Source organism: Plutella xylostella, chromosome 3 (genome assembly GCF_932276165.1).
Source record: "Plutella xylostella chromosome 3, ilPluXylo3.1, whole genome shotgun sequence".
Taxonomy (NCBI): Eukaryota; Metazoa; Arthropoda; class Insecta; order Lepidoptera; family Plutellidae; genus Plutella; species Plutella xylostella.
In genome coordinates this window covers 1,760,076-1,786,464 of record NC_063983.1, presented here as the reverse complement: position 1 = coordinate 1,786,464, position 26,389 = coordinate 1,760,076, and the positions used below count along the sequence as shown (strand labels likewise).

The 26,389-nt window shown below is 38.2% G+C and overlaps 1 protein-coding gene across 2 annotated transcripts in view; it reads left to right on the top strand.

The window, feature by feature from the left end:
* Positions 1–2,392: 2,392 nt before the first annotated feature.
* LOC105391649 (cyclin-dependent kinase-like 1) overlaps positions 2,393–26,389 on the top strand; it is a 28,222-nt gene continuing 4,225 nt past the window's right edge. The window contains exons 1-4 of one of the 2 annotated variants that reach the window (XM_048626122.1): positions 2,393–2,538; positions 24,532–24,633; positions 25,116–25,256; positions 25,833–26,027. In XM_048626122.1, the coding sequence (XP_048482079.1) occupies positions 24,565–24,633; positions 25,116–25,256; positions 25,833–26,027 (405 nt within the window). In that variant the 5' untranslated portion in view covers positions 2,393–2,538; positions 24,532–24,564. Of the gene's footprint in view, positions 2,539–12,335; positions 12,529–24,531; positions 24,634–25,115; positions 25,257–25,832; positions 26,028–26,389 lie in introns of those variants that run through there. The other variant, XM_048626129.1, reaches the window with a different exon arrangement.

Sequence of the window (26,389 nt, the reverse complement as noted above, 5' to 3'; positions counted from 1 at the left end):
CATTGACATATCTTATATAAGATGAGTTTATTAAAACCGCAAGGGTAAATTACCGTTACGGGAAAACTAAGAGCCAATTTCTCCATTCTCGGTTATAGCATAACCAGGGAGTAGTGCTTAACTTTTGACACATCTGTCAGGAATTTTATATGGAGATGACGTTCAATTTATAAATCAATCCCTGTCGGTTAGATAACCGACAATGGAGAAATTGGCAATTGGAACTGATAAGTTACAATGTGGCTCGTAGTTTGTTCAACTATTTATAATAAAAATGTGCGGGGACATCTTAAATAATGAAGAAATATTAGACATTTACGTGAGCTCTCACCGGAACAGATAAGTTTGTGGCACTGTACGTATGTTAATACACTCACAAGCACTGAAAAAGTTCCAGTGTCATATGGAATGGCAATGGCAGGTGGAACTTTTTTCATTGCTCACACAATTTTATTCTAAGTAACTACATTATGTAATTAAGTATAAGTAATATACAGTTTCAGTACTCGTCAACCCTTTTATAATCGGCCCGTGATCATCCACTGCTATAGATATAAAATAAAATCCGCTTTATACATATTATAAAACAACGACTAAAGACAGGTTATGGGTGAAAAAAGCCGCTAATTGAAAAAAAAACCTATCTCCCTATACCGTTATACAATATACAGAACCATATCCGTTTTTGGCGGAATTTTCAAAAATATTTTCATGATTGCTTAAAAAATTGGTTTTGTTTGAAATAGAATCCGCAGTGTCTTTTTAGGCCATGGTAGAGGGGTTTCAAACCAATCCTCGCTACAGGGTGATCTACATCTTGTCCAATTTGGTATGTACTTCATACATTACAATATCATGGCTTCATTCATACATATTACACATCTTTATTAGAGTGCGCTCAAGCGTATATAGAGATCAGTGAGGTGGCTCTTGTCTAGACATTGCTGGCATTGTTCTATGGAATTATACATGAGTACCTATGTCTATATTCGTATTATTTATTTTCTACAGTGCCGTAGGTCTAAACTCAATTCCCGGCAAAAATGCGATACGATTTATACGATTTACAAGTTCTGCTTACAAAACGTAGACACAAAACGACCCCAATTTTAAAACACTTAATTTGGAATTTCATCAAAATACAAATTGTAAGTTGGTAATATTCTGATGCGCTCTTAAATGTAAGTACTTCAATATTGCAAACATCCGTTTTGTGCCATTGTCACTGGAACTTTTTCATTGCTCGTGATCGTGAGTTTATATAACTATCATCATATCCGTGTGTATTATGAAATTTAAAGATTCTTCGGTAATGCCTGTAGCTGGTAAGTTTATGTTTCTACTTTGGAGCACTCTGTACGTGAGCATCATAATGGTCTTGATTGAAATGACTCTCACTCTTCAATTGAGCGCAATAGTTCAGTCACTCAGTTGTTCGTCGTACCTACCTCATCATAACATCAATTTATAAATAAACTAGTCTTTTATCGCGAGCTTCCCTTCGCTTTTCATGGGAAATCCCGGGTAAGGGCCACTAAGAGCTAGCCAATGAAACCTGATGATTTACACTCGCAATCATAAATTTTAATGATAACCTAACCAACGCTACAAATCATAAATGAAAATTGATGATGATAATTTTTTTTTAACAGTAACAAACAAAAACGTGTCTTTCTCATTTGTCCATTCCATGTGCGTTACTTCTGCGATTTAATAGACCCTATAAAAATAGACCCATTCTCTTACAGTATTACTAATGGTTGAGTAAAACAATTGATTGCGTAAATAACAAAAAACACTTTAAAACAAAGCTAACTTTCTTTGACTGCACAATTTGTGCATAACAATACGAGCCGCACAGATGTGGATCGTAAAATCTGTTTTGGGTCCACCGCCCAACACTACTCTATCGGAGTATTGCCACGCGAACCACTGCTCTATGTCGTTGTGTTAAGAGTAGTGATATACATGGATATCTGGGGTCCTATGAACTACGCGTTGGCCGCTATGTGTGTGTGTGTGTGTGCCCCATTCATTGTTCTATTTTTAACAATGGACCATTTTTAGGAAGTTACTTTTCTATATTACATGAGGATTTGATGTAGAGTAGGGATTTTGGATGGTTGTTACTGTCATGATAGCTCTAAATACTTACTTACTTACATCATTTTTATTTTCCATATATATGGCACTATCATTCTATTATATTATTATTTGCCTTTCAATGAATATTTGTAAGATTCCTTACGAATTAGGTTAAGTAATTATTGCATTGGTATTGGTATAGGTATGACCATTCTCACAAAGTGGGCAAGTGACGAACAGTTTTTTTATTACTACTTACCAACCTCCTTTAAATCTGAGAAAAAAACATAAAAACGCAAACCATAAATGGCAGATATCAGTGTTTCAGAATTTATCATTGTGTTTGTTTTGATTATTGTTATAAAATAAAAATTTCGTTGAAAAAAATCGCTGTGCAGTTAATTTTTGTGAAGTAGAAACGTCTTTTAATATTCTGGATTCTACCATAAATAGGTAAGTAATAACAAACTTATATACCTATAAGTATATTCAAAAACTGATTTATTGAAGAGCAAAAAGTGGTAGTTTCATGTTTCATTGCAGTTTCAGCCCTAATTTAGGTTTAGGTAAATACTTATCAATTAATAGTAGGGCCTTTTATATTTATAATCCTAACTAATATTATAAATGCGAAAGTAACTGCTGTGTCTGTCTGTCTGTCTGTCTGTCTGTTACTCTTTCACGCCAAAACTACTGAACGGACTTGAATGAAATTATAGATATGGTCTAGACCCTGAGAAACTGCTTTTTATCCAGAATTCTTACTTCTAGTTACCTCCATCAACTGAAAAATATATCATGTATTCTATGCCCATCCATGTACAAATTGTTTTTGCAAATATACATATAAAATAAACTATACATGACTTATTTTACTACTCCAAGTGCCAAGTAATATATTCGCCTGTAAGTTTCACACACGGCCTGAAAAACGGATAGTTTACAGCAGTCACCTACTTCATGCACCGTAGAGTAAGAGTAGCGCACCGGAAACGGTCGCCGCTAGACCGGAAGCGGCCGGACATGACCGGAAGTGCGATGGCGGCCGTGTGTCGTCAACATGGCGGAACCAGTACTTCCGCTTCAGGGTCAGTGTGTCGGCTGGTTCAGTGTTGTTTCTTTGTTTTACTTACATAGGGAGAAAATGCATAAGTGTCCTGAAAACCTGACTTACCTGTATAACGGATGCATCACATTCAGTATTCTTTGTATAGAAATTCACACAAGCGCGTCCACATTATCAGCATTGCCGACACCGTTTCTCCATACATTTATGAAAATCTAGTTTATACGATACCTTAAAGGTAATCCAAAGTCCACCTATCAGTTAGTAGTTAGTTTAAATCTCCAAAAGGTAGGCATCAACTATAGGCTAGAATGAGTTTTTTATGACACCAAGTGTACAGTCCAGCCGTAATTTTCAACCTAAATTACGTATTATTTCCTGAAAACTTACTAAGTGAGTCATAAATTGGTGCCAGGAACACAATCTAGATCAAGACTGTAAGTAAGGCATGGGTGTACGCGTACACTCTATGAGAATAATTGGTCGAAATTGCCTTATAATTTACTGGTCTCGGCCCGCTAAAATGCCATACACGATTTATAAAAGTAAAACTAGTATGATTATTAGTTTTTGTATGTAGGTACTTATCTCAGTTTTAAGGAAGTACCTACATTTTTATTAGACATTTCCTATGTTGGCAAATTCCTAAAATTTGTTTTCAATTATCGCATTTTTTATCAAGATTTTCCAAACAATTGGAGCAGAGAAAGCGTAGTTTTATCGGCCTAACCCAAAAAGCGTGAGAACAAAACGTTAGCTACGCCATCCAACTATACATTAATCAGTTACCTTAAATCACACAAGTTTATAGACGGGCTGATATTATCATCATACTTATCATAATTGAAAGACGGGACAGTGCTGTGGTTAGTGACTGCCTGCAGTGCCCGGGATCCCGGGTTCGACCCCCAGCCGGTGCACATAATAGTTTAAAGACGGCTTAGCTATACTTTAATAATAATCCTCCAGGGTGGATTTCAACAAGTCCTAAAAAATCTTCATTTCCGTGGACTTTTTTATCTTAAGGTTTTTTATATTAGAAAAACGCTTTTATTAAAGTTTTTGTTAATGTTAGTGTTCCTACTAAATGGGTAGCAGATAGGTTAAAAACTGAATGAGATACGGATGATTAAAAATTTCGTGCCACGGCGATGAAACATGCGTTCACGGCAATGAAACAAGCGTCCACGGCAATGAAACAAAGGCCCACGGCAATGAAACAAACTTCCACGGCAATGAAAGAACTGTATACAATGGAAATGAAAGAATCAATCCACTGCAATTTTTTAAAAAGACTGTGTGGGAAACGCAAACTTAGACAGGTATGTATGGCAGAAATATTTGGATAGATATTGGAACGAACGAAAGACAGAACGACAGTATGTATAAAAAAATAAGAATATAGTATGGAATTCTCTAAGTAGCATTATGGGGTCCGAATTGCGACGTATAAAACAAAATGTTTCATTTCACACTAATAACACACTCATGTTTCATTTCACTTTTATGTGAACACTAGCTGTTCCCGCGCGCTTCGCTTCGCCTTAAAAAGTTTTCCCGTGGGAATTCCGGGATAAAAAGTAGCCTATGTTCTTTCCCAGGGTCTATACCGTATGTATACCAAATTTCATTCAAATCCGTTCAGTAGTTTTGGCGTGAAAGAGTAACAGACAGACAGACAGACAGACAGACAGACAGACAGACACAGTTACTTTCGCATTTATAATATTAGTAAGGATTCTACATGACTTTTGTCTTGCCAAAGTTCATACGGAGGCCTACACGGTGCAAGCAGCATTAAGGCCACTTAGCATCCAGCTGAGTTTCTGCAGAGATGTTTGTTCTATTATATTCTATTCTAATATCTGTGGGAGGTGTAAGTACCTGCACCTGGCTCTCTCGAATGGGACCTTTGTGCAATGTGCATATCCCCAAGGTCTAAGTTGCCTTTCTAAGCTTGGACTATTTCCCACCACGCTGGTCCACAGCGGGTTGGTGGGTTCACATATTATCTAGATGTGCTAAATCTATAGGTAGATATGCAGGATTCTTCACGATTTTTTCCTTCACCGTAAGAGTGATGGTATACATTGTATTTAAATTCAAAGGAACACATTGGTACATGTCAGTGCCGGAATTCGCACCCGCATCATTGACGTGGGAAGCGGGCGCTTACTCGGCTGAGCTACCACCGATCTTATTTATACATAACGTTCATTATAATCATGTTATATGTTATTATTAATGTAATATTATATATTTCGTTTTTATATATCGCGATACGCACCCGTTTTAACGCACTGCAAAAAGAGGTAATTTTACTAGTCCTGTAGGTAATGTCAGTGATCGGTATTACCTGTATTACAGGTAAAAGATGGTAAAGATATGTTACTTTGCCTAATCATACATACCACGGCGATGAAAACATAAGTCACGGAAATGAATAACCTGGCCACGGAAATGAATAACCTAACCACGGCAATGAATACAAATTATTTAACAAGACATGGCAATGAATTTTTTTTCATTGCCGTGGCTTTTTTTTCATTGCCATAGCAAATATTGGCCACGGAAGCCACGGAAATGAAAGCATGGCGATGAAATCCAAGGCATTAAATATAAATAACTAAAAAAGTATTAACTATTCGAAGAAATAAACACTTTATAAGGTAAATATTTTCAATAAGCTTTCTTTTGAATGCTTATTCTAGAGACAAACTTAATTTTATAGAAGTTATATCTATCCACGGCAATGAAAGAAAAATTGTCCAGTCCCCAAAAAATTTACTGATTTTCACTATTGCGCAAAAACGCGGCCACCAATGAACCTCCTGCCACGTCTAGCAGTTAGGCGACACTTGTAAGAAACTATTAGCGCACTCAGAGGGGCACCCAAGTTCATAGGTAAAACAATATCCTTGATCATGTTTAGGACACGGCGATGAACAGAAGTTCTGGGACACATGAATTTTCACTTACCGTTCGTTATATTCTTTATATATTTCAATAAATGTATTCCTTGATAATACTTTAACTATTAATGTATCAAATGAAACTAAGTTTAAGTATCAATACTCAATATTTTTTCATCAATTAAGAATAATACAAAACGTGGTTACGTGGGGACAGACACGGCAATGAAAGATTTGGAGGTTTAATATTTTATTTAAAAATATCCATTAACCCTATTAATACAATAATTAGTGCTACACATAGATAACTATTTCACTTAACCGGAAAAAAATATTAGAAAATTATAACTTGGTTTTTTACTACCGATTTCATTGATGCCACGCAATTTTTGGCCGCGGGAAATTCACCCTCCAGTATTTTAAGAGGCCAATGTCTTGTAGTGGACTTTTTACGGGCTCTGAGTGTCTTTGTAATACGTAATAGCTATAATACTTACTTACTCATAAAAATAATTAAGTTATTAAGTAGTATTACTTCGAGATGTTATTCTCTACGAATCACGGTGTCAAGTAGCCACTTTATCTCGAGTAAGAATTCAGTGAATGCTGACATCAATGTTTTGGTTTGAGAAACAAAAGTGCTTTGTCCGCGGCTTGCTACTGGGAACTGATAAGTTACAATGTGGCTCGTAGTTTGTTCAACTATTTATAATAAAAATGTGCGGGGACATCTCACACACGGCCATCCGACCCCAAACCAGGCAGAGCCTGTGTTATGGGTACTTATCGGACAGCTGATATATCTACACAAATACATAGATAGATACATATTAAATATAAATATCAATACCCAAGACCCGAGTACAAATTTAATATCTTTAAACAAATATCTGCCCCAGCCGGGAATCGAACCCACTAACCACTACGCCATTCGATCGTCAAATTTATAATTTAATTATTACGGTTAACGTTTTATGATTATGACGAGGAATGCAAAATACTTTTTACTATTCATGATTATCATCACGTCCCCTCTGCTGGCGCATGGATCTCCTTCCAATGTAGGAAGGGGTTTAGGCCTAGTCTACCAGGCTGGCCTTGTGCGGGTTGGTGGACTTTTTACTATTAATATACCTATTTATTGGTCACGAACGCTCGCTTCACCTTTAAATTTTAAATACCATATTTTAATGAAGGGCTTGTATCCCCATCTTCAACATTATTTTCATATTTAGGTACGAGGTAAAAGCTTCCATGGTATTTCATAAAGTATAGTGAAATCGGTCTCTCCCCTCCTCTCCTCCCTACCTATCTCTGTATTTCGATCCCTTGATATGAACCTGAAAGAAACGTAGGTATTTATAATTATCTTTGAATCTACGTTGACTGACTTCCATATTATATACTATGAGAAACGATTGTCAATTCGACAACAATGTTTTTGCACCCTCAAGTCTTCAAAGCTCAAATTTTCCACCACAACCCACAACACTTAAAAGTGATTATGTTTGCCTTAAACTTTTTGCAGTTTAGATTTATAATTTATTAAGGTCGTGACTCCGCGCATGGTCGATGTTATCAGGCACTCCATCACGACTGCAGGTTCAGGGTAATTTCAGGACTTCGCTGAAAAAATAACTTTCAAACTTCCTGTTGGCGTTACGAGCTTCAACTGAAAAATATAGTCCATTTTATAATGAATAATGTGTTTTAGGAGTCCGTTGCCTTGAATGATCTAAGATTTGTTAAACCGTTGAGTTTTGCATTATTTCATGAACTACTTACGTACTTATTCGTATTTCATCATACATTTTAATTACCAATCTAATTATTTATTAAGGAAATTCTTTCCGTATTTTTTACCTTTTTAAAAGACAAAGGCTCTTGTTAAGCGGGGAGTACCTAAGTATAATTAAGTATAATTTGAAGTAAAACTTATCCTTCCAGAAATCATAAAAATATGCTAACTGTAATATGTCTAGACCTGAAATCTTCAGCTCACGTTCTCGTGTAGGCTCCTTCTTGACCGCACGCGAGGGGTCATCGACCTGTCGCACAGGAACCGGAAGTAGAAACCGTATTCTGAACACTCCAACGACCCTAGAAGGGTTCTAATGATTTTCAGTTATTAGATACAATAGCGCTACACCTCTAAGGCTGCCGGTCATACCGACCGGAGCGGCTAGCGGGGCGGTGTGCGAGGTTAAAATTTACCACTGAAATTGCATAAACATTAGGTACCCTCCTTCGGCAGTCGGGTAAAAACTAGACGATGACGAAGATTTTTTGCCTTGCACACAAACCACTCCTCCACTAATCCCGAGTTGCAGAAAGAAACATTAAGCTTATGATCATCATCATCACGACCCATCACGTCCCCACTGCTGGGGCACGCGGCACGGGTCTCCTTCCAATGAAGGAAGGGTTTTAGGCCTAGTCCACCACGCTGGCCTAGTGCGGGTTGGTGGACTAAGCTTATATCGACCTTAAATCTATGTCTAAATTTATATCACTTTCTGTCCGTAAGAATAAACTTCGCGGTCATCACACTTTGTCGTTGATATTGTGGTAAACATCGCGTGTTAGTACAGAATAGGGCTCCCGGTAGAATTATAATAATAATTATTGTATGATCGGATCAGGTTACGACCGCCGTGCCATGTCGCTACGGGATTTTCTGCTCCTTATTTAATTAATTGCTTTGTTGCTTAGGGATTAAACTATTCATCTAATTGTTTACTAAACACATGCTTTTTTTTCGAAATTCACATCGACATTAAATGTTGGAATTCCGGGATAGACTCCCAACAAACATTTTACCCTCAGTTACAGCTATTTTTATAACTTTAACCTATATAACTGTGTTATAATTATCTCAGTTCTAACATAAAGCGATAAAGATGAGTTAACAAATGAAATTAGTGTTAACAGCAGGTTTAAGTGTTAAAATGGTATTAGTCAAAGCAATTATAATTAAGATGTTATAGGTTTAAACTGTTTCTAGAACCTAAAGCTATACAAGAGTGCTCACTCACACCTGGTAACACTTATGGTTGTTAAGTGGTTTCCTTTAATACTCATATAAATCTTTAGGTGTCATATTGAATTTAGGCTGCAGGAATTGGTTATAAAAGAGATTTTGTCAAGAGTGCAGTAAGACAAGATTCATACAGTGTTGGAAAACTCAACAATGCAGTTTTAATCTTTAAGGTTAACTTAACTTACGCTTATTGCGTTAGGCAAGTAGACTGTAAAAGTAACGGTGTTAAGCAAGACTGTGCGGATCGACTAAGACTGCATAATACCCTTGGGTAAGGGTTTTCTATTTCAAAAAGTGTAATACATGACTTAGGTGAGTCTATTTGTCTTAAATGTAAGTTCGCCATTTGCATTGGCGACCTAACCTATAAATTGCTGGGATAAACAATATTTTTCTTTAAAATACTTACTTATTTATGTGAATTTTGTCATTCCAGTCATGCCAATCGATTTATGAAACTAATGAACATACAGCAAGGATAAAAAAAAATACAAAATTGAGTCGTCTATTTTATATTTACTTATGTTTCATTTGAAATCCTTAATAAATTCGGAGCGCATTAAAATTGAGGTGGGAAATATGGTATAGATTACAGTAAAATTACAATGGCATATTATTTTCAATTCACAAAACATGTTAAGTCAAAGTAATATATTATATTTACTGTTATTTTTTAATGATCAATACTGTCACTCTATTACTGTCGCGTATGATTGGTAAAAGTGTATTCGAAAAACGGTAACATACTCACTTAACCCTTTTTTACCAAACAAATAAGAGTCAGGGAGTCAAATAACCATTCTACAACTACAACTATACGGGTAAAAGTTCTAGCTGAGAGTGATTAAACGCTCTTCTATAGTAACTTTAGCACTTCAATGACACCGTACTACAGGCTTTCTATTCGCCGACCAGCAGAAGGTTCTACTGAACAAAGACTTCTGGCCTGCGGGAATCGTTTTCCGTCGCTACAGGGAGGCGAAACAGACTATTAAATCCCCTGTCAATAGTGCTAGAGTTTAAGTTAGTTTATATACTTATACCTATTTGTTATTTATTATTTTTGTATTATTAAAATGTATGTGTTTAGTTTATAATATGGGCCACTGATGCCTGAAATAAAGGTTTATTATTATTATTATAACTTAAACACTTCAATGACACCGTTTTACAGGCTTTCTAAAGCCTTTACTCTCAAAATCGTGGGCCTCTTTCGTGGTTATAAGTGAGTTAGAGCACTCTCCTACACTCTTATACAGCTATGTCTTAACACTTTAATTTTCGAATGGAACCATTATACAAGTTATATGAGAGTTTTTTTAACGCTACGGTGTTAGTTGGGCTATATGTCAGTTCCAATTTTCGCCTAAATTATTTCAGCCGTCTTCCCGTGAAAATTTTGTAAAAATCCATTCCATCTACATACTGTGTGATGTGAGTGATACGTCATAATGTCACTCAGGAAGATTCACCCATAGATATCACTGATAGCGTTATAATACACTCACGGGCAAAGAAAAGGTTCCACTGAGAAATGCATCAAATTACTCCTATCCGGAAAAGGCTAGCTTAATTACGCCTGCAACATTGAAGTACATTGAACAGAGAATTAGGATATTACCAACTAAAACGGTAGTATTTTGTTAAAATTATAAATAAAATGTTTGAAAAAATTGGGGTCGTTTGGTGTCGTTATTTTTTGAGTGGAACTATTTAATTGCCCGTGAGTGTAATATTCAAACACCAGCTAAAAATTATGGCACTAAAGTAATGAATTCTCTTATTCAACTTTATTACGATGAAACTTCTATGGTGTCTCGATGTCGTTCCTGAAAAAAGACTGAAAGTTAAATACGACGTTTGTTAAACGATAAATTATTGTATGACAAGAGTCCCTTAGTTTCCCCTTCCGATTGTCATGTATTTCTATTTATGTATAAGTACCTACTCATTGCGATTTTTCCTTAGGCGTGTAGTCCCACAAAATTACTTACATCTTATTTGGCTGTAAAATCGACCTTAAATACAAGACCCTAGTGTCTATACTCACTGTTCGGTTAACATAGTAGAATTTTGTCACCCCACAAACTAATCCATACAGGTATTTTAAAGGAATTTGAGTTTAATTTGTATGGGCATAGAGGTGAAGGTGTATGATTTGTTAAATTGGCAGGATTCTGATACAGTCGATCATGGGAATACGTGGGTATTTGTTGAATGTTTCATAATTTCGTTGTACTTTTCGTATTATTTCAGTAAGATTCAGGGGTAACAATAATATTTTCCATAATGATTCAATCTATATCTACATAAATAATACAATCTATATAAATAAGTAATATACTACCTGAAACCGAAGTTAAAAACCCCTAAACAAACGTAATTTTTAGAAATAATTTGATCTTTAGTTGCCTGAAAAACGAGAAAAAAAACAAGCGAGCTTTACCGTTTTTGAGGAATATACATAGGAATACATAATAAATACGGACACAAATATTTAACTATCATCTCTGTGGTCAGTGTTAAATGCAATCAGTAAAAAGCTCTGTTAAAAAAACTCAAAATCTAGAATTTTTCATCCTATATTTCCACTTCAGCTTCAGATTATACTTGGTGTATCGTAGCGGACTATACAGGGTGTATTCCTCGTGACGGGTGCAGCTGACTATACAGGGTGGAGGCACCGACTCGTCTCGTGCTCGGGCTGATTTATAACCAGCTGTCGGCGGCTCATGCCGTAACCCTAGCTGTGTGCGTGCGGCTGGCTGGGCCATGAGGCATAACGAAGGCTGTTGAATAATAATAAGATTTTAATAAAGTGGAAACCATATTTGTTTAAAATGACGTATGAATTTATGTGATTGTCTGAGGTAGCATGACTACTAAATGTATTAACCAATTTGATTTTATATTTTTTATCTTAATTATGTTTAAATTAATTAGTATATCTAATGTTATGTTTGGTCAAAATCGTGAAAGAGGTTTAAGAGAGTCCAAAGTAGCATATCTTGTCATTGCTGAGGTTTCGGTGAAGGTAATAATAATGCTTTTTTTTGTTAACCTGAATAACACCGCGCTTTTTCACGATAGCCATTTAGGTCTATCAATAAAACTAGATTATATTTAATGATAACTAAAAACACTAAAGTTAACAAGCCAATTTTGGACAAAAAGATTATACAATAATAACAGTCCCCGCACCTGAGGTGCACACAATTTTCATCGTTCAGGCAGTATCGGTCGTAGCGCGTCGTAGCCGGCCGCGTAGCACGACCTGCTACGAAAATTGCTACGAAATCAACACATTAAAAGTTTCACACCTTTTCTTACACTTGTCTTAAAAGTTCCACCCTACAGTTTCGTTTCTTCATGTGGAGTGTGAGTTTGTGTCGAGGAAAACTTTGTGAAGATTGTAGGGAAATGCGGTGAGTAGCCCTCGTTATGACAGTTTTATTAGTTTGTTTGCCAGCGGTTTTATTGCATGTATTTGTAATTTAATTTCGTGGGTTGCGTTTTGTCTTCGATTCTGTTGATGTTTTGTTCGGATGTTTACTTATGATGAACTTAATTTTAACACAAATTTACTCAGTGTAGCTTTTCTAGTCTTGGAACAAACGGTGAAAGCTTTAAAACTCACTGAACAAATAATGGTAATGCAGTTTTGATGAATGGCAGTGTCGTGACATTTCTAATTCGTTTTTACGAGGTTTTTTTATGTCGTTGTAGTCGATATTGTTGTTTGTTATTTAAAAAATTAGGTTTATTCAAGTTCCACTGTTGTTATTCAGTTATTTATAATTATAGGTACATTTAAAATATCATTTTCACAAACCCCGATGGTAGGTCCTAGATAAAATATTTTATATAGCTGTTCCCGCGCGCTTCGCTTCGCCTTAAAAAGTTTTTCCATGGAAATTCCGGGATCAAAAGTAGCCTATGTTCTTTCCCAGGGTCTAGACAGTGTGTATACCAAATTTCATTCAAATCCATTCAGTAGTTTTGGCGTGAAAGAGTAACAGACAGATAGACAGACAGACAGACAGACATACATACACAGTTACTTTCGCATTTATAATTTTAGTTAGGATTTCGGCCTCTGTAAGTTCAGAGCCGACAATTAGCACCACAAGCGCCTATGTGAAACAATCCTAAGTATTGGAGTTTAGTTAAAGGAAGTATTCCTTTGTTCGTTTTATAATGATTTACCCAAAAAGACCGAAGACACATTTAATCTATGTATTTTATATACTATTTATTGCATACGTTAACCCTTATTATGAACGCCTTAAAGTTTTAAATACAATGCTCCTGTGTGGGAGGTATAATGTCAATCGCCCCATATAATTTTTCTTCAATAATTGACTAAGCGCTGCCACGCACGGCATTTCACTTCTTTATAGGAATTTACTTGCGCATAAATTACTAACAAAAACATTTATAATCTACCTCATAGGATGGAAATGAGATGCTCCTGAAAAAAATAACTAAATAAGTACATAATTTACAGCTACGGTACAGACTTTACATATCACTTTCATAATTATTATTATGACGACCGAATGGCGTAGTGGTTAGTGACCCTGACTACTGAGCCGATGGTCCCGGGTTCGATTCCCGTCTGGGGCAGATATTTATTTAAACACAGATATTTGTTCTCGGGTCTTGGATGTGCCCGTAAAATGGCAATAGGCCTGCCCCCTATTACATTGGGACTAACATAACACTCTGGCGAAAAGTGGGTGCAGCAATGCACCTCTGCCTACCCCGCAAGGGAGTACATTAGTACAAGGCGTGAGTGCGTGTGTGTGTGTGTGTGATAAAGGAGAATGGCAATTTATCTATGCCCCATATGCGCCATGACCCGCCAGAGCAGCCATTGATTTGATAAAACATATACAGCTACAATTCAGTACAGCCAGGATATACTGTAAGTAGGTAGATAACCTATCTATATACTTATTTTTCCCTCAATTAGAACACATTTATCATTGAATAAAAATAGGTTTGGTTAGTGGCTGCAAAGCGGGTCAGATTTGGCCATTATCATTTGATCAAGACCATGATTCTATCAGTTATAACAATTTGTAAAAAAAGTCGATGGACATTTGTGAGTCCCTTTACCTATGTGACATTCAATTAGTAGATATTTGTGTACAGATAGCGCTGACATTGAGCGAGGTCTATTATCAACACGAACGTCTGTGTGTTAGTCTGAGGACTCCAAGGGTGAGAGTTTGCACTGTTTGTGACCACTGTGTTATTATAAAGTCAAGTCGAAACATATAAATGTATTTATTTAAAACGTTTAACATATTTTATATTTTTCTATAGAGTGTCTTTCCTGCATGGCACTCTACAGGATGTATAATTATAACCGTCACTAAGTTATCATCATGTTTGCTTCCCAAACATTCAAATTTGGTTGGAATTAGCAAAGCAAGCAATCAGAGACAGCTGTTCTTGTTTAAAGTATTCATCATTATCATAGCCTGTAGCAGTCCATTACAGGACATAGGCCTCTTCCAAAGCACGCCACTGGATGCGATCTATACTTTAAAGTATTAGCTAGTCTGTACAGTTTACAACTGTTTTTTGTCATACGCTGAAAGCCTGTTTATCCAACGAAATTAAGATAGACAGAATATTCTTTATTTGTACACAAGAATAGATTATACAAAGCTTAAATACAAACACATAGGTACAAAAGGCGGTCTTATCACTAAAAGCGATTTTTCAAGACAACCTTTATGAATTGTTTGTTGTGTGCGAATGCGTGGTGTATTTAAAGCGAAAGTTATATTTAGCCCCACGCGCATCTGACCCCCTGATATTTACATTCCTCGGCCGGTAATTTGTGAAGTTATTTTTAACCTCGCGGCGGCGTCGTTAAACTATTGCGCGGAAACGGAACCTGGTACAGACTGAAGCTTTCATATACTTACTGCTGTACCTATATTTTTGTAAATAAGGAAAAATATGCTGAGTTTTTATCCAGTTCAAAACCGGTTTGAACAAGAGAAAGTGGCAATTGTAATTAAATTGTGAAATTTCTGAAACTATTTCAATACGCATAACTATTAGAAAATACATAAAGAATCTTACTCTTAATTTATAAACTAGGTAAAAGGGTTTATTCATATTCATTATCGTCATTATTGTACAAGTGACATAATCCATAGGTTATTTTGTATAATACCTATGTCGAATACTGAAGACTCTTTACGAACCTGTAATTTCATATTCCCAAAAGCTTTTAGTCCGGAATCGAACCCCATATATCCCTGTCAAACGTACAATTATTGTTATCGACCATATCCGCTCCATTTTCACTGTCGGTAGTGGTGGTGGCTCAAAACATAGGTACCTAGATTAGTCATGTAGTACCTACTTAGTTTTAAGCCGCGTACACACCGGGCCAACGAACGCCCAACGAACGCCAACGGTTATCCCAACGTTGGATATTTATCATACATAATACAGGGCAGATTGCAGCAACGAAGGTCAACGAAAAACGTTCGTTGGCGTTCGTTGGCCCGGTGTGTACGCGGCTTTAGACCAAGATATAATATAAGTTGCAAAAGTGGTATAATAATCTGAAAGGAGGTGATGTCGGGGGTCGTCCTGAATAACTTTTCTTCTACGACAATCATTTTCAAAACTCGTTGAACAAATAGATGTTCAGAACGACCCCCCAAAAATTGCAAAAATTGTATACTAAGCCAAAGGGATGACTAAGGGCCAGGCCACAACACTGCGTTGCGATGTCGCATCGCAGAAATCTGCGACTGTTTTGGAAGTTTTCCCATACTAAATGCTTGATTGTTGTCGCAGATTTTTTCGATGCGACGTCGCAACGCAGTGTTGTGGCCTGGCCCTTAGTCATCCCTTTGGCTTAGTATACAATTTTTGTAACATCCAGTATAAGATGGAATTTTATAAATTAATCGGCCAATGATGATGATTCTGAAGGCAGAAATTCTAATTTTAACGCTGTCAAACTATAAAAATTGCTAGCATAAAATGACATTTACGGAAACAATCATAGAGTCGAATTTTAAACAAAGAAATTAAGGTTTTGACGTCTCTAAATTTAAAATTTCCGCCTTCAGAATCGATATCATTGTCGATAGGTCGATACAACGCAAAGCTCCAAAACAGTACGAGTCTTGATGGTCTTTGGAGATTCCTTGGGGTTCAGGATACATGTTATTATGATGGTTGTTGGGTCAAAAAATATTGCTATTGTATAATAATCATTTAAATCACTTTATTTAATTTATTTAACGTTCCTACTCAACTTTTATAGCATTAAATTGAGGGTGTATGTTTAAACTTATTTACCTAACATTTTTACAGTACTCTATGAGTCACGTAACTACTGTACCTACCTCGTCATGAAAGCCTGAACGTTTTAAGTATTTATTGAATCATTATATTTGACCATGACCATTGCCACAAAGGGGAGGTTATTCGACATTTTGTTTGCATAGTGTTCCAATTGAATAATTGGAGTTTACTCGCAGTGGAATAAAGTATAATTTAATTTAATTTAATTTTAGGATCAAACGAACTTAACTGTAGCTTTATTCGACATGATTTATTAATTTCAGGCACCTACCTAATTTGGTATTATACAATAGTTTTTAACTTAGTATATTTGCTTCAATTACTTCTCAGGTGTCTGAATTCATTATCAACAGGCAAAAAGTCTAGTTCCTGGACGTAAGAGGCCTCCTCCAAAGCTTAATGAACTTGCATCAAAGACTTAGACACGTGTCTAACACAAAACAAATTACGAATTATGACCTCATATGCCGTGATTGCCAAGGACGATCATGCCATTAAATTCGCATTATCCTGAAAATAAATTTCGAATGATTAGTCGCGAACAAAAGGTCAGATGGTCTAGGTTTACCAACATTACTGTCTTTTGCTTGCGTGTATAATTATTAGGTCATATATTACAAATATAGTAGGCTAGATCTTGATTCTAGACCCCATCGGGGATTACAGTCGCGAACAAAGTAACATAATGTGTTTAGGCCATATTTTTACCCAAGAATCCAATAACCACCAGGTTGGAGCCGATGAAACCTAGGGCGTCCCATAACGCTACGCTCCTGTAATATTTTATTAAATAAAATTTTATTCTATTCTATTCTATTACCCAATAAGGACAAAGAGTTACAATAATTTCCGTCAAACATAATCTGGTATGCGGTTGAATTGTGAATGAAAATTACGTAATGGAGTTTTCAAATCAATGCACCACAATCAAATGATTGAATTTTTAACCAGTTTGTCTGTCTTTGTTCCAATTTCAAGAAAGTTTCATATCAACCGATAGTTACCTCGTAATAACGTTGCGTCAGTCATTACATTGCTATTACACGTTATGTTTCCTTTGCATGAGGGAGTTAGGTACTTTTTTATATTTAAATATAGCGTCATGAAGTTATTGCTTCCATTGAATAGAATATACTGTAGAACCTATCGTTGTCTTTTGAAGCTATCTTAGTCCTTAGTCTTAAGTCTAACCTTAGCCTTAACCTGACCCCCCTCTCATAGTATCAATGTTTCTGAGAGGGGTTAGATTTCTCTCCTTAAATACCTCATCTCCGCTGGACATAGGGCTTTTTAAATATGCACAGGGTTTTTTTTCTTTCGTTTTTGGACAGATGAAATGCAAATCTGAACCTGAGCAGCAAGAACCACCAGTAAAATACTTACTAACTAAATGCCAGGCTATGTGAACCGGACATTCTCGATAGCCGGCGTTGTTAACCAACGTACTATTGAGGAAGTAGGTATACATAAAACAGAAAACTTCAAGTGACAGGTACAAAAGTGTAGGTGTAGGTATTTCTGCTCTTGAAGCTGATCGTACTTCGAATAAAGCATCGTATATTATTAAAGTTTTAAAAAAAGTATAAATAGTGACTAAACGGAACATCGTGGGAACGGCAGCATGTTTCTGGCGTGACAATTTAATCAGAAATAGTAGAATCGGATCGATTTTCAACTAGTACCGTTATTATTGTAAACTACCCCCTCATTACTCAGATATGGTATTGCAATGAAAATATTCAGGCTTTGTTCTTTTAATTATACCTACCTGTTTATAAGGAGGCCTTTGCCCAGCAGTGGGACACGACACAGGCTGCATTAAAAAAAAAAAACCTGTTTTCCTATGTTTTAAGGTTTATGGAGCAAATCAATAATTTGTAAATTGACTAATTAACCGTAGCTATATACACACCCGCACTCGTAGGTTTCAGCTTAGTATACCATTTTTGCAATACCCTGTATTTTCTTCGGTTAGGCAGGGTATTATTACAAGAGAATTTAAACCAATCTTTACTGCGCAAAGTTTCCCAAAACAGCGTCCTTGATTCTCCACTTGACACTTTATTCAGATATTTAATGAAAACACAGATAACGTATCTGATTCAAGTGTGTCCGTCCACGCTTTTGACATTATTTAATTATGAAGAGCTTTTTTACGTCTCCCTTGCCTTTGTATCGTAAATTACGATTTGTATTTCGTAGAAAACCATAATAATATAATAATAATAATAATTATAATAATTTATTTATTTCAGATATAACAATCCATATAATGTGTTAGTAACAATGTATCCTTAGTCTATGTTAGTAAATTATATTCATAAACATGCATGATATTATAAAAGATAAATAAATAAATAATTTCAGATGTCAAATAGTTAATATTACAATCATAATCAGCAAGCAATTAGGTGAATTAATAAAAACAATAACAAAAGAATTTTAAATTTAAATGTCAACAAAATTTAAGTGCATACATAATAAAAATAAAAAGGAAATTCAAAATATACAAAAAATCATTTTAGGGTTAATAGGACCGTTGCGATGGCATGGATGGAACGTGCAGACCCGACCAATGTCGCAAAAAGGGACCATCAAACCTATCAGATACAATCTTCAGGAGGCTGTTGCCACCACCGCGAGTCCTGCGCAGTAGTGATGCTGCCCTTTTTCGCATGATCGCCTGGAACCCGTCTGTCCGCGCTTCAGCAAACATCCCAGATGCGCTACAGAATCGCGGTAGCCGCAACAGAATCCTGAAGGCATTGTTATACTGGATGCGCAGGGCATTATAGGATTTCTGTGTGTAGTTAATCCACAGGCTACACGTATACAGCGAGGTACAGTAGGCTTTAAACAAGGTTATTTTAACCTCCTTCGTGCAACGCGAGAACCTGCGGGCCAACATATTGCACCTCACTGACAATGCCCTGCGCTCCCGCTCCATGTCGGTGTCGTCTGTGAGGTCCTCATTTACCCAGTGACCCAGGTACTTAAATTTTTGGACTTGAGCCAGAGGAGATCCATCTAGTGTTAAGGGTCGCGGAATAGTAGAAGTCTTTCTACCCGCCTTAAATATTAGGATCTCACTCTTTTTGCTGTTGTACCTGAGTCCATGGGCAGTGGCGTAGTTTTCACATATACTTAGGAGTATTTCAAGTCCACGGGCTGAAGGCGTCAACAGCACCATATCATCGGCGTAGCTAATATTGTTGATCATCTGACCGTCAATAGAACAGCCGACTGTGGCACTGCTGAGCCTCTCAATCAGTCGGTTCATGTATAGGCTAAAGAGTTTTGGTGAACTCAACCCCCCCTGCCTCACCCCACACTCCAGCCTATACATGTCCGACACAGAACCTGCCCAACGCACACAATTGTTTTGGTTTTGGTACCAAAATCGGAATGTTTCCGTTATCTCTACAGGCAGTACCCGTATTACGAAAAACCGCAGCATATTCTATTCGATAGTCTATTCGAAAGTGCTGTCAACCTGTCAACAACAAAATGGCGGTGTATAGATTTGCGAAAGTTTGACAGCTATCATTCCATAGGTCATTGTCAGAATAATATTATGTACTCTGTGGTCATTCTTTTCGAAACTCATTCGAAAGGTAAAAAGTGTTCGAAAGTGCTGTCAAGTTGACAGTAGTCGCACTCGCATTCGATTCTATTCGTTAGCTCGAATTTTCATGATACGGGTACAGGTCAGTCTCGCTGTAAAGCTTCTCCCACAGTATGTCATAAGACACGAGATCAAATGCCTTCGAAAGGTCCAGAAAGCATGCATATACAGGCGTACTCCTATCAGTGTAGTATCGTACAGTGTGCTTGAGACATAATATGGCTGACTCCGTGGACAATCCAGCACGAAAGCCAAACTGCCCATCATGCAGTTGAACGTGTTTCTCCAGATATGAGTCAAGCACACTGTCTAACACTTTTGCTAATATGGTCGCCAGTGATATTGGTCTGTAATTCGCCTTATCCGAGGCATCCCCAGTTTTGTCCTTAATCACTGGGACCACAACAGTTTTCATAAGCATCTCAGGAAGATACGCATGCCTTATACACAGAGTGTAAAACAGCGCTAATACTCTAGGTAAGTGTACGCCCGCATATTGCAAATGCTCGATACTGAGACCGTCGTGTCCCGGTGATTTGCCCCTGCTCATCTGCTGAATGATTTTAGCGACTTGTTTAGCTTCGACTCGCACAGGCGCGTCCCCGGAACACCGGGCCCCAGGCCCGAGCACCCGCGGCGTCGCCTCTGGACCCAACGGAGACTTCACCTTGAAGTATTCGCGAAACGCATTCGCAATACCCCTCGGCTCGCTTACCCCGTCGACACTCACAGGCAGGCTCGCTCTAGGGTTCAATTTATTTGTCTCCTTCCAGAATTTACCAAAATTTTTAGTTTGATGGTGTTCGGCTATAATATCCATTTTAATTTGGTCCTGATTATTTTGACACCATTTCAGTTTTGCTTTAAAAAAATTCCTGGAAAGAGACATCTCATCGTGTATTCGACCCGTGGTGGGTTTGCCATTCATGGTCCAGATTTTAAAATAGAGTCGGGCCTGACTGTGAGCCTCCCGTACGTGCCTATTCCAACCAACAATTGGACGACCCCTTCGTGTCTCCCTAGCAAGGGAGCTAGTTACAGCAGCATCACTAAGCACCGATACAATACGTGAGTATAGTTTGTCTATAACCCCGTGATGCTCCACATTACAACACATGCAATCGCAACAACCTATCAATTCTAGCGGGATATCTATTTCCCTAAGTTCACAGTGACAGTATTCCGTATATTGGTTAATTTCTGCAATATCTCTTTCACCCCAAACTGCTTTATTGCGAGTCGGTTGCAACACATTTATTTTTGCTTTGATAATTGTAATGTCACACAAAAGTTCCAAGGGAAAATGATCCGACCAAAATACGTCATACTGTACCTTCGCGCTTACTACCGACTGCCACGCCGCCCCGGTTACTACGCAATGGTCAAGCCACCGCATGCAATTGTGAACATCGCTTATGTAGGTATACGTGTCAGGCGGTAGTATCGCCATGTCAGCACATAACCACTTCTGTTCAGAGCAAAAAGCTAACATCTCTTCACAAAATAATTGCCCAGGATGGGAGTTCCAGTCACCCAATATATAAACCGACTCAACACCCTGATTATCGATAATAGCGTTAATTTCACTCAAACATTCGACAAAATCCACTAAATTTTCATTAGAGTCCGTAGGCATGTATACAGAGAAGACCAGTAAAGAGCGCTCACATATATCAATTTTTATAGCCACTAGACGCACACTGTCACACTTAATTACAGACACACACTGAAATATAGTTTTCCGCCACAGTAGCGCCACGCCTCCGTAGGGCCGGCCGCGGAGCACGCCCGCGGCCGGGTCCACGGCGGAGTTGCCGACATAGCCGAAGTCTTCATGCACGGTACCTAACAGCTGTATTTCGTGTGGCAGCAGCCATGTTTCCTGGAGAGCTATTACATCCGCGGTTTTACATAGTTCTCTGATATTTTCCACAGATCTTTTCAGCGATTTACAATTAAATGTAGTGAATTTACATAGGTGACTGACTTTATCCATTACTTAGTTAAGTTCCCATTCTTGTTATCTGAATTATCTGAACTTCTTTGTTTATTTATGTAAACAAACCGCCTAAAGCTGATCCCATCAGGCCACAGTAGGTCGTTATCTACAAATGTTGAGACTTTGTGTTTAGGCACCAAAATCTTATAGGCATTGTAGGCCCTCTCCTTTCTCATATTAATTTTTGTAGGTTTAACAATGAGCTGAGTTTTATTATAGATGTAGTCACTAACATCTTGCGCAGTTGTTTCCTTTGCGACGTTACTTATAAAAAGAGGTATCATCGTGTCAGCAGCTCGGAATTTACTGTTTATGTCAACTTTAGCTTTTCCTATTTTTCCCTCAAAACGATTTTTAGATGACCGCCTCTGCACTACTTGCCATTCTTCTTCCTCTGATCGTTCAGAAGTGATAGATTCCGCTACGGTGTTAGTAATTGCGGCATAGCTACAGGGAGCGGTTACTGCAGGCCTCAGTACCGCATCACTTCTAATTACGCCCGTCGTAACCGCGGTAGTATGAATTGCCTATGGAAGATATGACGGTAACGCGTATTTAACTCAGACTTAATGTATACTACAAACACGAGTTACTAGTAAGCTAGCTTAACACGAAAAGTTAATTAAAAATAATAGTTATATGGACTTCTACCTACTCTCCGTTTTTTGACAAATACAGGGTGTTGTAAAAAGGGTAAACTAAGCCGAAACCTACATGTGCAGCATGTTATGCGTCCGACAGTGAAATCAGAATTTCAAAATTCGCGAACTAGCTGTATAGGTACTTAAGTGGCGTAGTGGTTAGTGACCTGACTACTGAGCCGATGGTCCCGGGTTCGATTCCCGGCTGGGGCAGATATTTGTTTAAACAAATATATTTGTTCTCGGGTCTTGGATGTGCCCGTAAAATGGCAATAGGCCCGCCCCCTATTACATTGGGACAAACATAACACTCTGGCGAAAAGTGGGTGCAGCAATGCACCTCTGCCTACCCCGCAAGGGAGTACATTAGTACAAGGCGTGAGTGCGTGTTTTTTTGTGTTTTTTTTAGGTACTTAAGTCTTTTTGCAACACTCTTTATGGCTAAATTTCGCCACACAACCCCTTCTCAAATCCATATTTAGGTTTCGCAGAGCGGTTCGTTCGACCGATTCCAATTTCCGCTTATTTTTTGCGAGTCTATCAGAAGTTTGGGACTACGCAGTCACGTCATGAGTGTCACGCGAACTAACTTCTCACTCTGCAGACTGCTCACTATAACGTGGCATACTGGGGGGAATAAACCACCCCTGTGGTTGTAAGTACCTGCACCTAGCTCAGTCGAGTGGAACCGTTGTGGTTATCCCCAAGGTCTAATCTGCCTTCCTAAGCTTGGACCATTTCACATATCTAGATGTGCTAAATCTAGTTATGCAGGTTTCCTCACGATGTTGTAGGTACTTCACCGAAAGAGCGATAGTATACATTGGACTTAAATTCAAAGAATTCATTGGTACATGGCAGTGTCGGGATTCGAACCCGCATTTCTGGCTTGAGAATTGGGCGCTTACCCGACTGAGCTACCACTGCTCTTACTCATCTAGTTAAGTCATTGCTTCATTGACATTTTTTTAAGGTGAATAACAGGTCTTATTTTAAGTACGGGGATTTTAGAAGGGGATTGAGTGTGCTGAAAGATTTCACGTATTCAGCGCCCCGTTTGCTTATAAAAATCGCTTTTCTGAATCGGTATTCTCTGACAAGTTCCAGTGAATAGGCTATAATAATGCTTTTCATGACGGTGTACGCAAATGCTTTTTATTTCTTTAGCTAGGTATGGTGCTATGATTTCTAGACTTTAAATATAGTAGACACCTTAGAAACACAGTCATACAAGCCCTATAGGGGTAAAATAAATGGCTCTATTTTAGCTGGATCGGAGATACGAAAAAATCTAAATATTTTTCTGATAAAAATACCAGCATTTTATTGGTGACTTTAAAATCCTGGGAAGTTTATAAATGCCTCACATAAATTTCATTGTTTCTACATCCTCTTGAGAGAAAACTTAATAACGTTGAAACTAATAAGTTCTCTCTAATAAAGTCTGTTTTTAATCTCAGATATTAAATTGATAGATTCTGAACTGTCATAAACAGTCGACCGTCCCGCCAATAGAACGACAATCGACTGTTGATCAACCGTTCAGAATCTGTCAATTTAGTGCCAATTTCACCATAGTGGGTTAGAGCATAACCAGGGATTATTGCTTGACTTTTGACACATCTGTCAAGAATTTAATATGGAGATGGCGTATAATTGATCAACGTTTCCCTCCTTACGATCTAACCGACTATGGAGAAATTGGAGCTTAGTATCTGAGATTAAAAATCTGACTTTAGTAGGTCCCTCACAGGTCCCACATTATTTAACAGCGCCGCATGCTAGGTGTGCTAGTTGATTGGTTGGTTGTCCGCAGGTGCTGTCAGTGAGATGCGCGCGCGCACGTGGCATGGCGCGAGCGCTGTCCCCCTCCACGCCTAGCAGCCGCGCCATGGACAAGTACGAGCAGCTGTCTGTGGTGAGATGAGATGTGCAGATTATTGTTCTGGGGTTCCGTGAATGGGGAGCAGCTTTAGGTTCTTTAATTGAAGGTAGCATGTACAAAGCACATCCTGCGCAAAGAGTGACGTCACGTCCACCCTTAAGTCGAAGAACATTATGCTTCTTCTTCATTTACTGTAATGACCAAATTTAGATTATAGGAGGGGGATAGAACTGGACGTGCGTAACGATAAAGTATGTCCTCAAAACTTTTTCGTCACGTTAGATTTACATCACGAGGCCTAAATCATTACCCATATTTTGTAATACTGCATGTATTTTTCTCAGTTAAAATGACCATGGATGGTCACACTACGACGTAAAACTAAGTTTTGGAGCGCTAGAGCGCAAGTCACGACTCTATAAATCTTGCCCTGTATTAAACGTGCCGTATGCACGACAGCTCCCGTTCTTTCGTTTTTCGTCTGTATACATTAACCCTCCTGTTCTTGTCTGTAGGTGGGCGAGGGCTCGTACGGCGTGGTGCTGAAGTGCCGGCGCCGCGACGACGGACAGCTCGTGGCCATCAAGAAGTTCCTCGAGACGGAAGACGACGCCGGGGTGCGGAAGATGGCGCTCAGGGAGATACGGATGCTTAAGGTTGGTAGGGTGGTTGAAAAAGCTTTGTTTTTATCCTGTGGGCTAGGGCTACCACCACTGATCATTAGCAATTAACAATCCTTAGTTTTATGAATGTGACAGATGTTTGACAGGCGAGTGACGCTGCTTATGGAATGTTAATTGCTAATGTGTCGGTGGTGGTACGGTAGCTGGTATACTAGATGGTTGGATGTTTTGGTATGGTGGTTTTTGGGGTTTGTCCGATGGAAGAAAGACATTCCAGGTCTGATCACTTAAGTGAAGAATGAGTATTCATGACCTTCAACTTGCGCAAGCGGACTACATGCGCTAAATGTGGTAGTAGAATGTATAGTGGGTGGACAAGAAAGGCCCAAGACGGAGTTTTTAGAAAGCCGTCTACGTTCAGCAGTGTACAATGATTCATAATAATCATCATCATCAGCCCGTGTCCACCCACTGTTAGGCGTAAGCCTCCTCCTTTGTGCGCCACCCCACTCTGTCCTCGGCTGATCTCATCCGGGTCTTCATTGATTAGCTGCTGATTACTCCGACTTTTCACACAACCCACTCACTCACCTCTTTACCCGTCCACAGAAGCTCCGCCACGACCACCTGGTGAACATGCTGGAGGTGTTCCGCCGCAAGCGCCGCTTCTACCTGGTGTTCGAGTACCTGGACCACACGCTACTGGACGAGCTGGAGGCCTCGCCCGGGGGGCTGGGCGAGGAGGTGGCTAGGAAGCATCTGTATCAGCTGTTGAAGGGGATTGATTACTGTCATCAGAACTCGGTAGGTTTGGGGATGGATTTGTGTTTGTTAAGGTAGAGGGAGTTTAAAGACCAGATACCATGCCGTTCGATATTAGCAATCTAGAATACAAGCTTCGCTATAATCTTTCATACTTACCTAACTCGTATATGGACCTATTTATTTATTTATTTATTTACAGAAATAGACACACCAACAGCACATTGGATAAAAAGTTGTTCAGACACAGTATATGTTGCTTATCCTATCCATGCACCAATTATAGGTGTGCAACAGCATTCAAAATGTTATCTTATAAAATACATTAGACCTGACAAATGTTGGATAAATTGTCATCAATACTCAAGAGGATTGTTAATTGCTAATGCGCTGATGATGGTTGC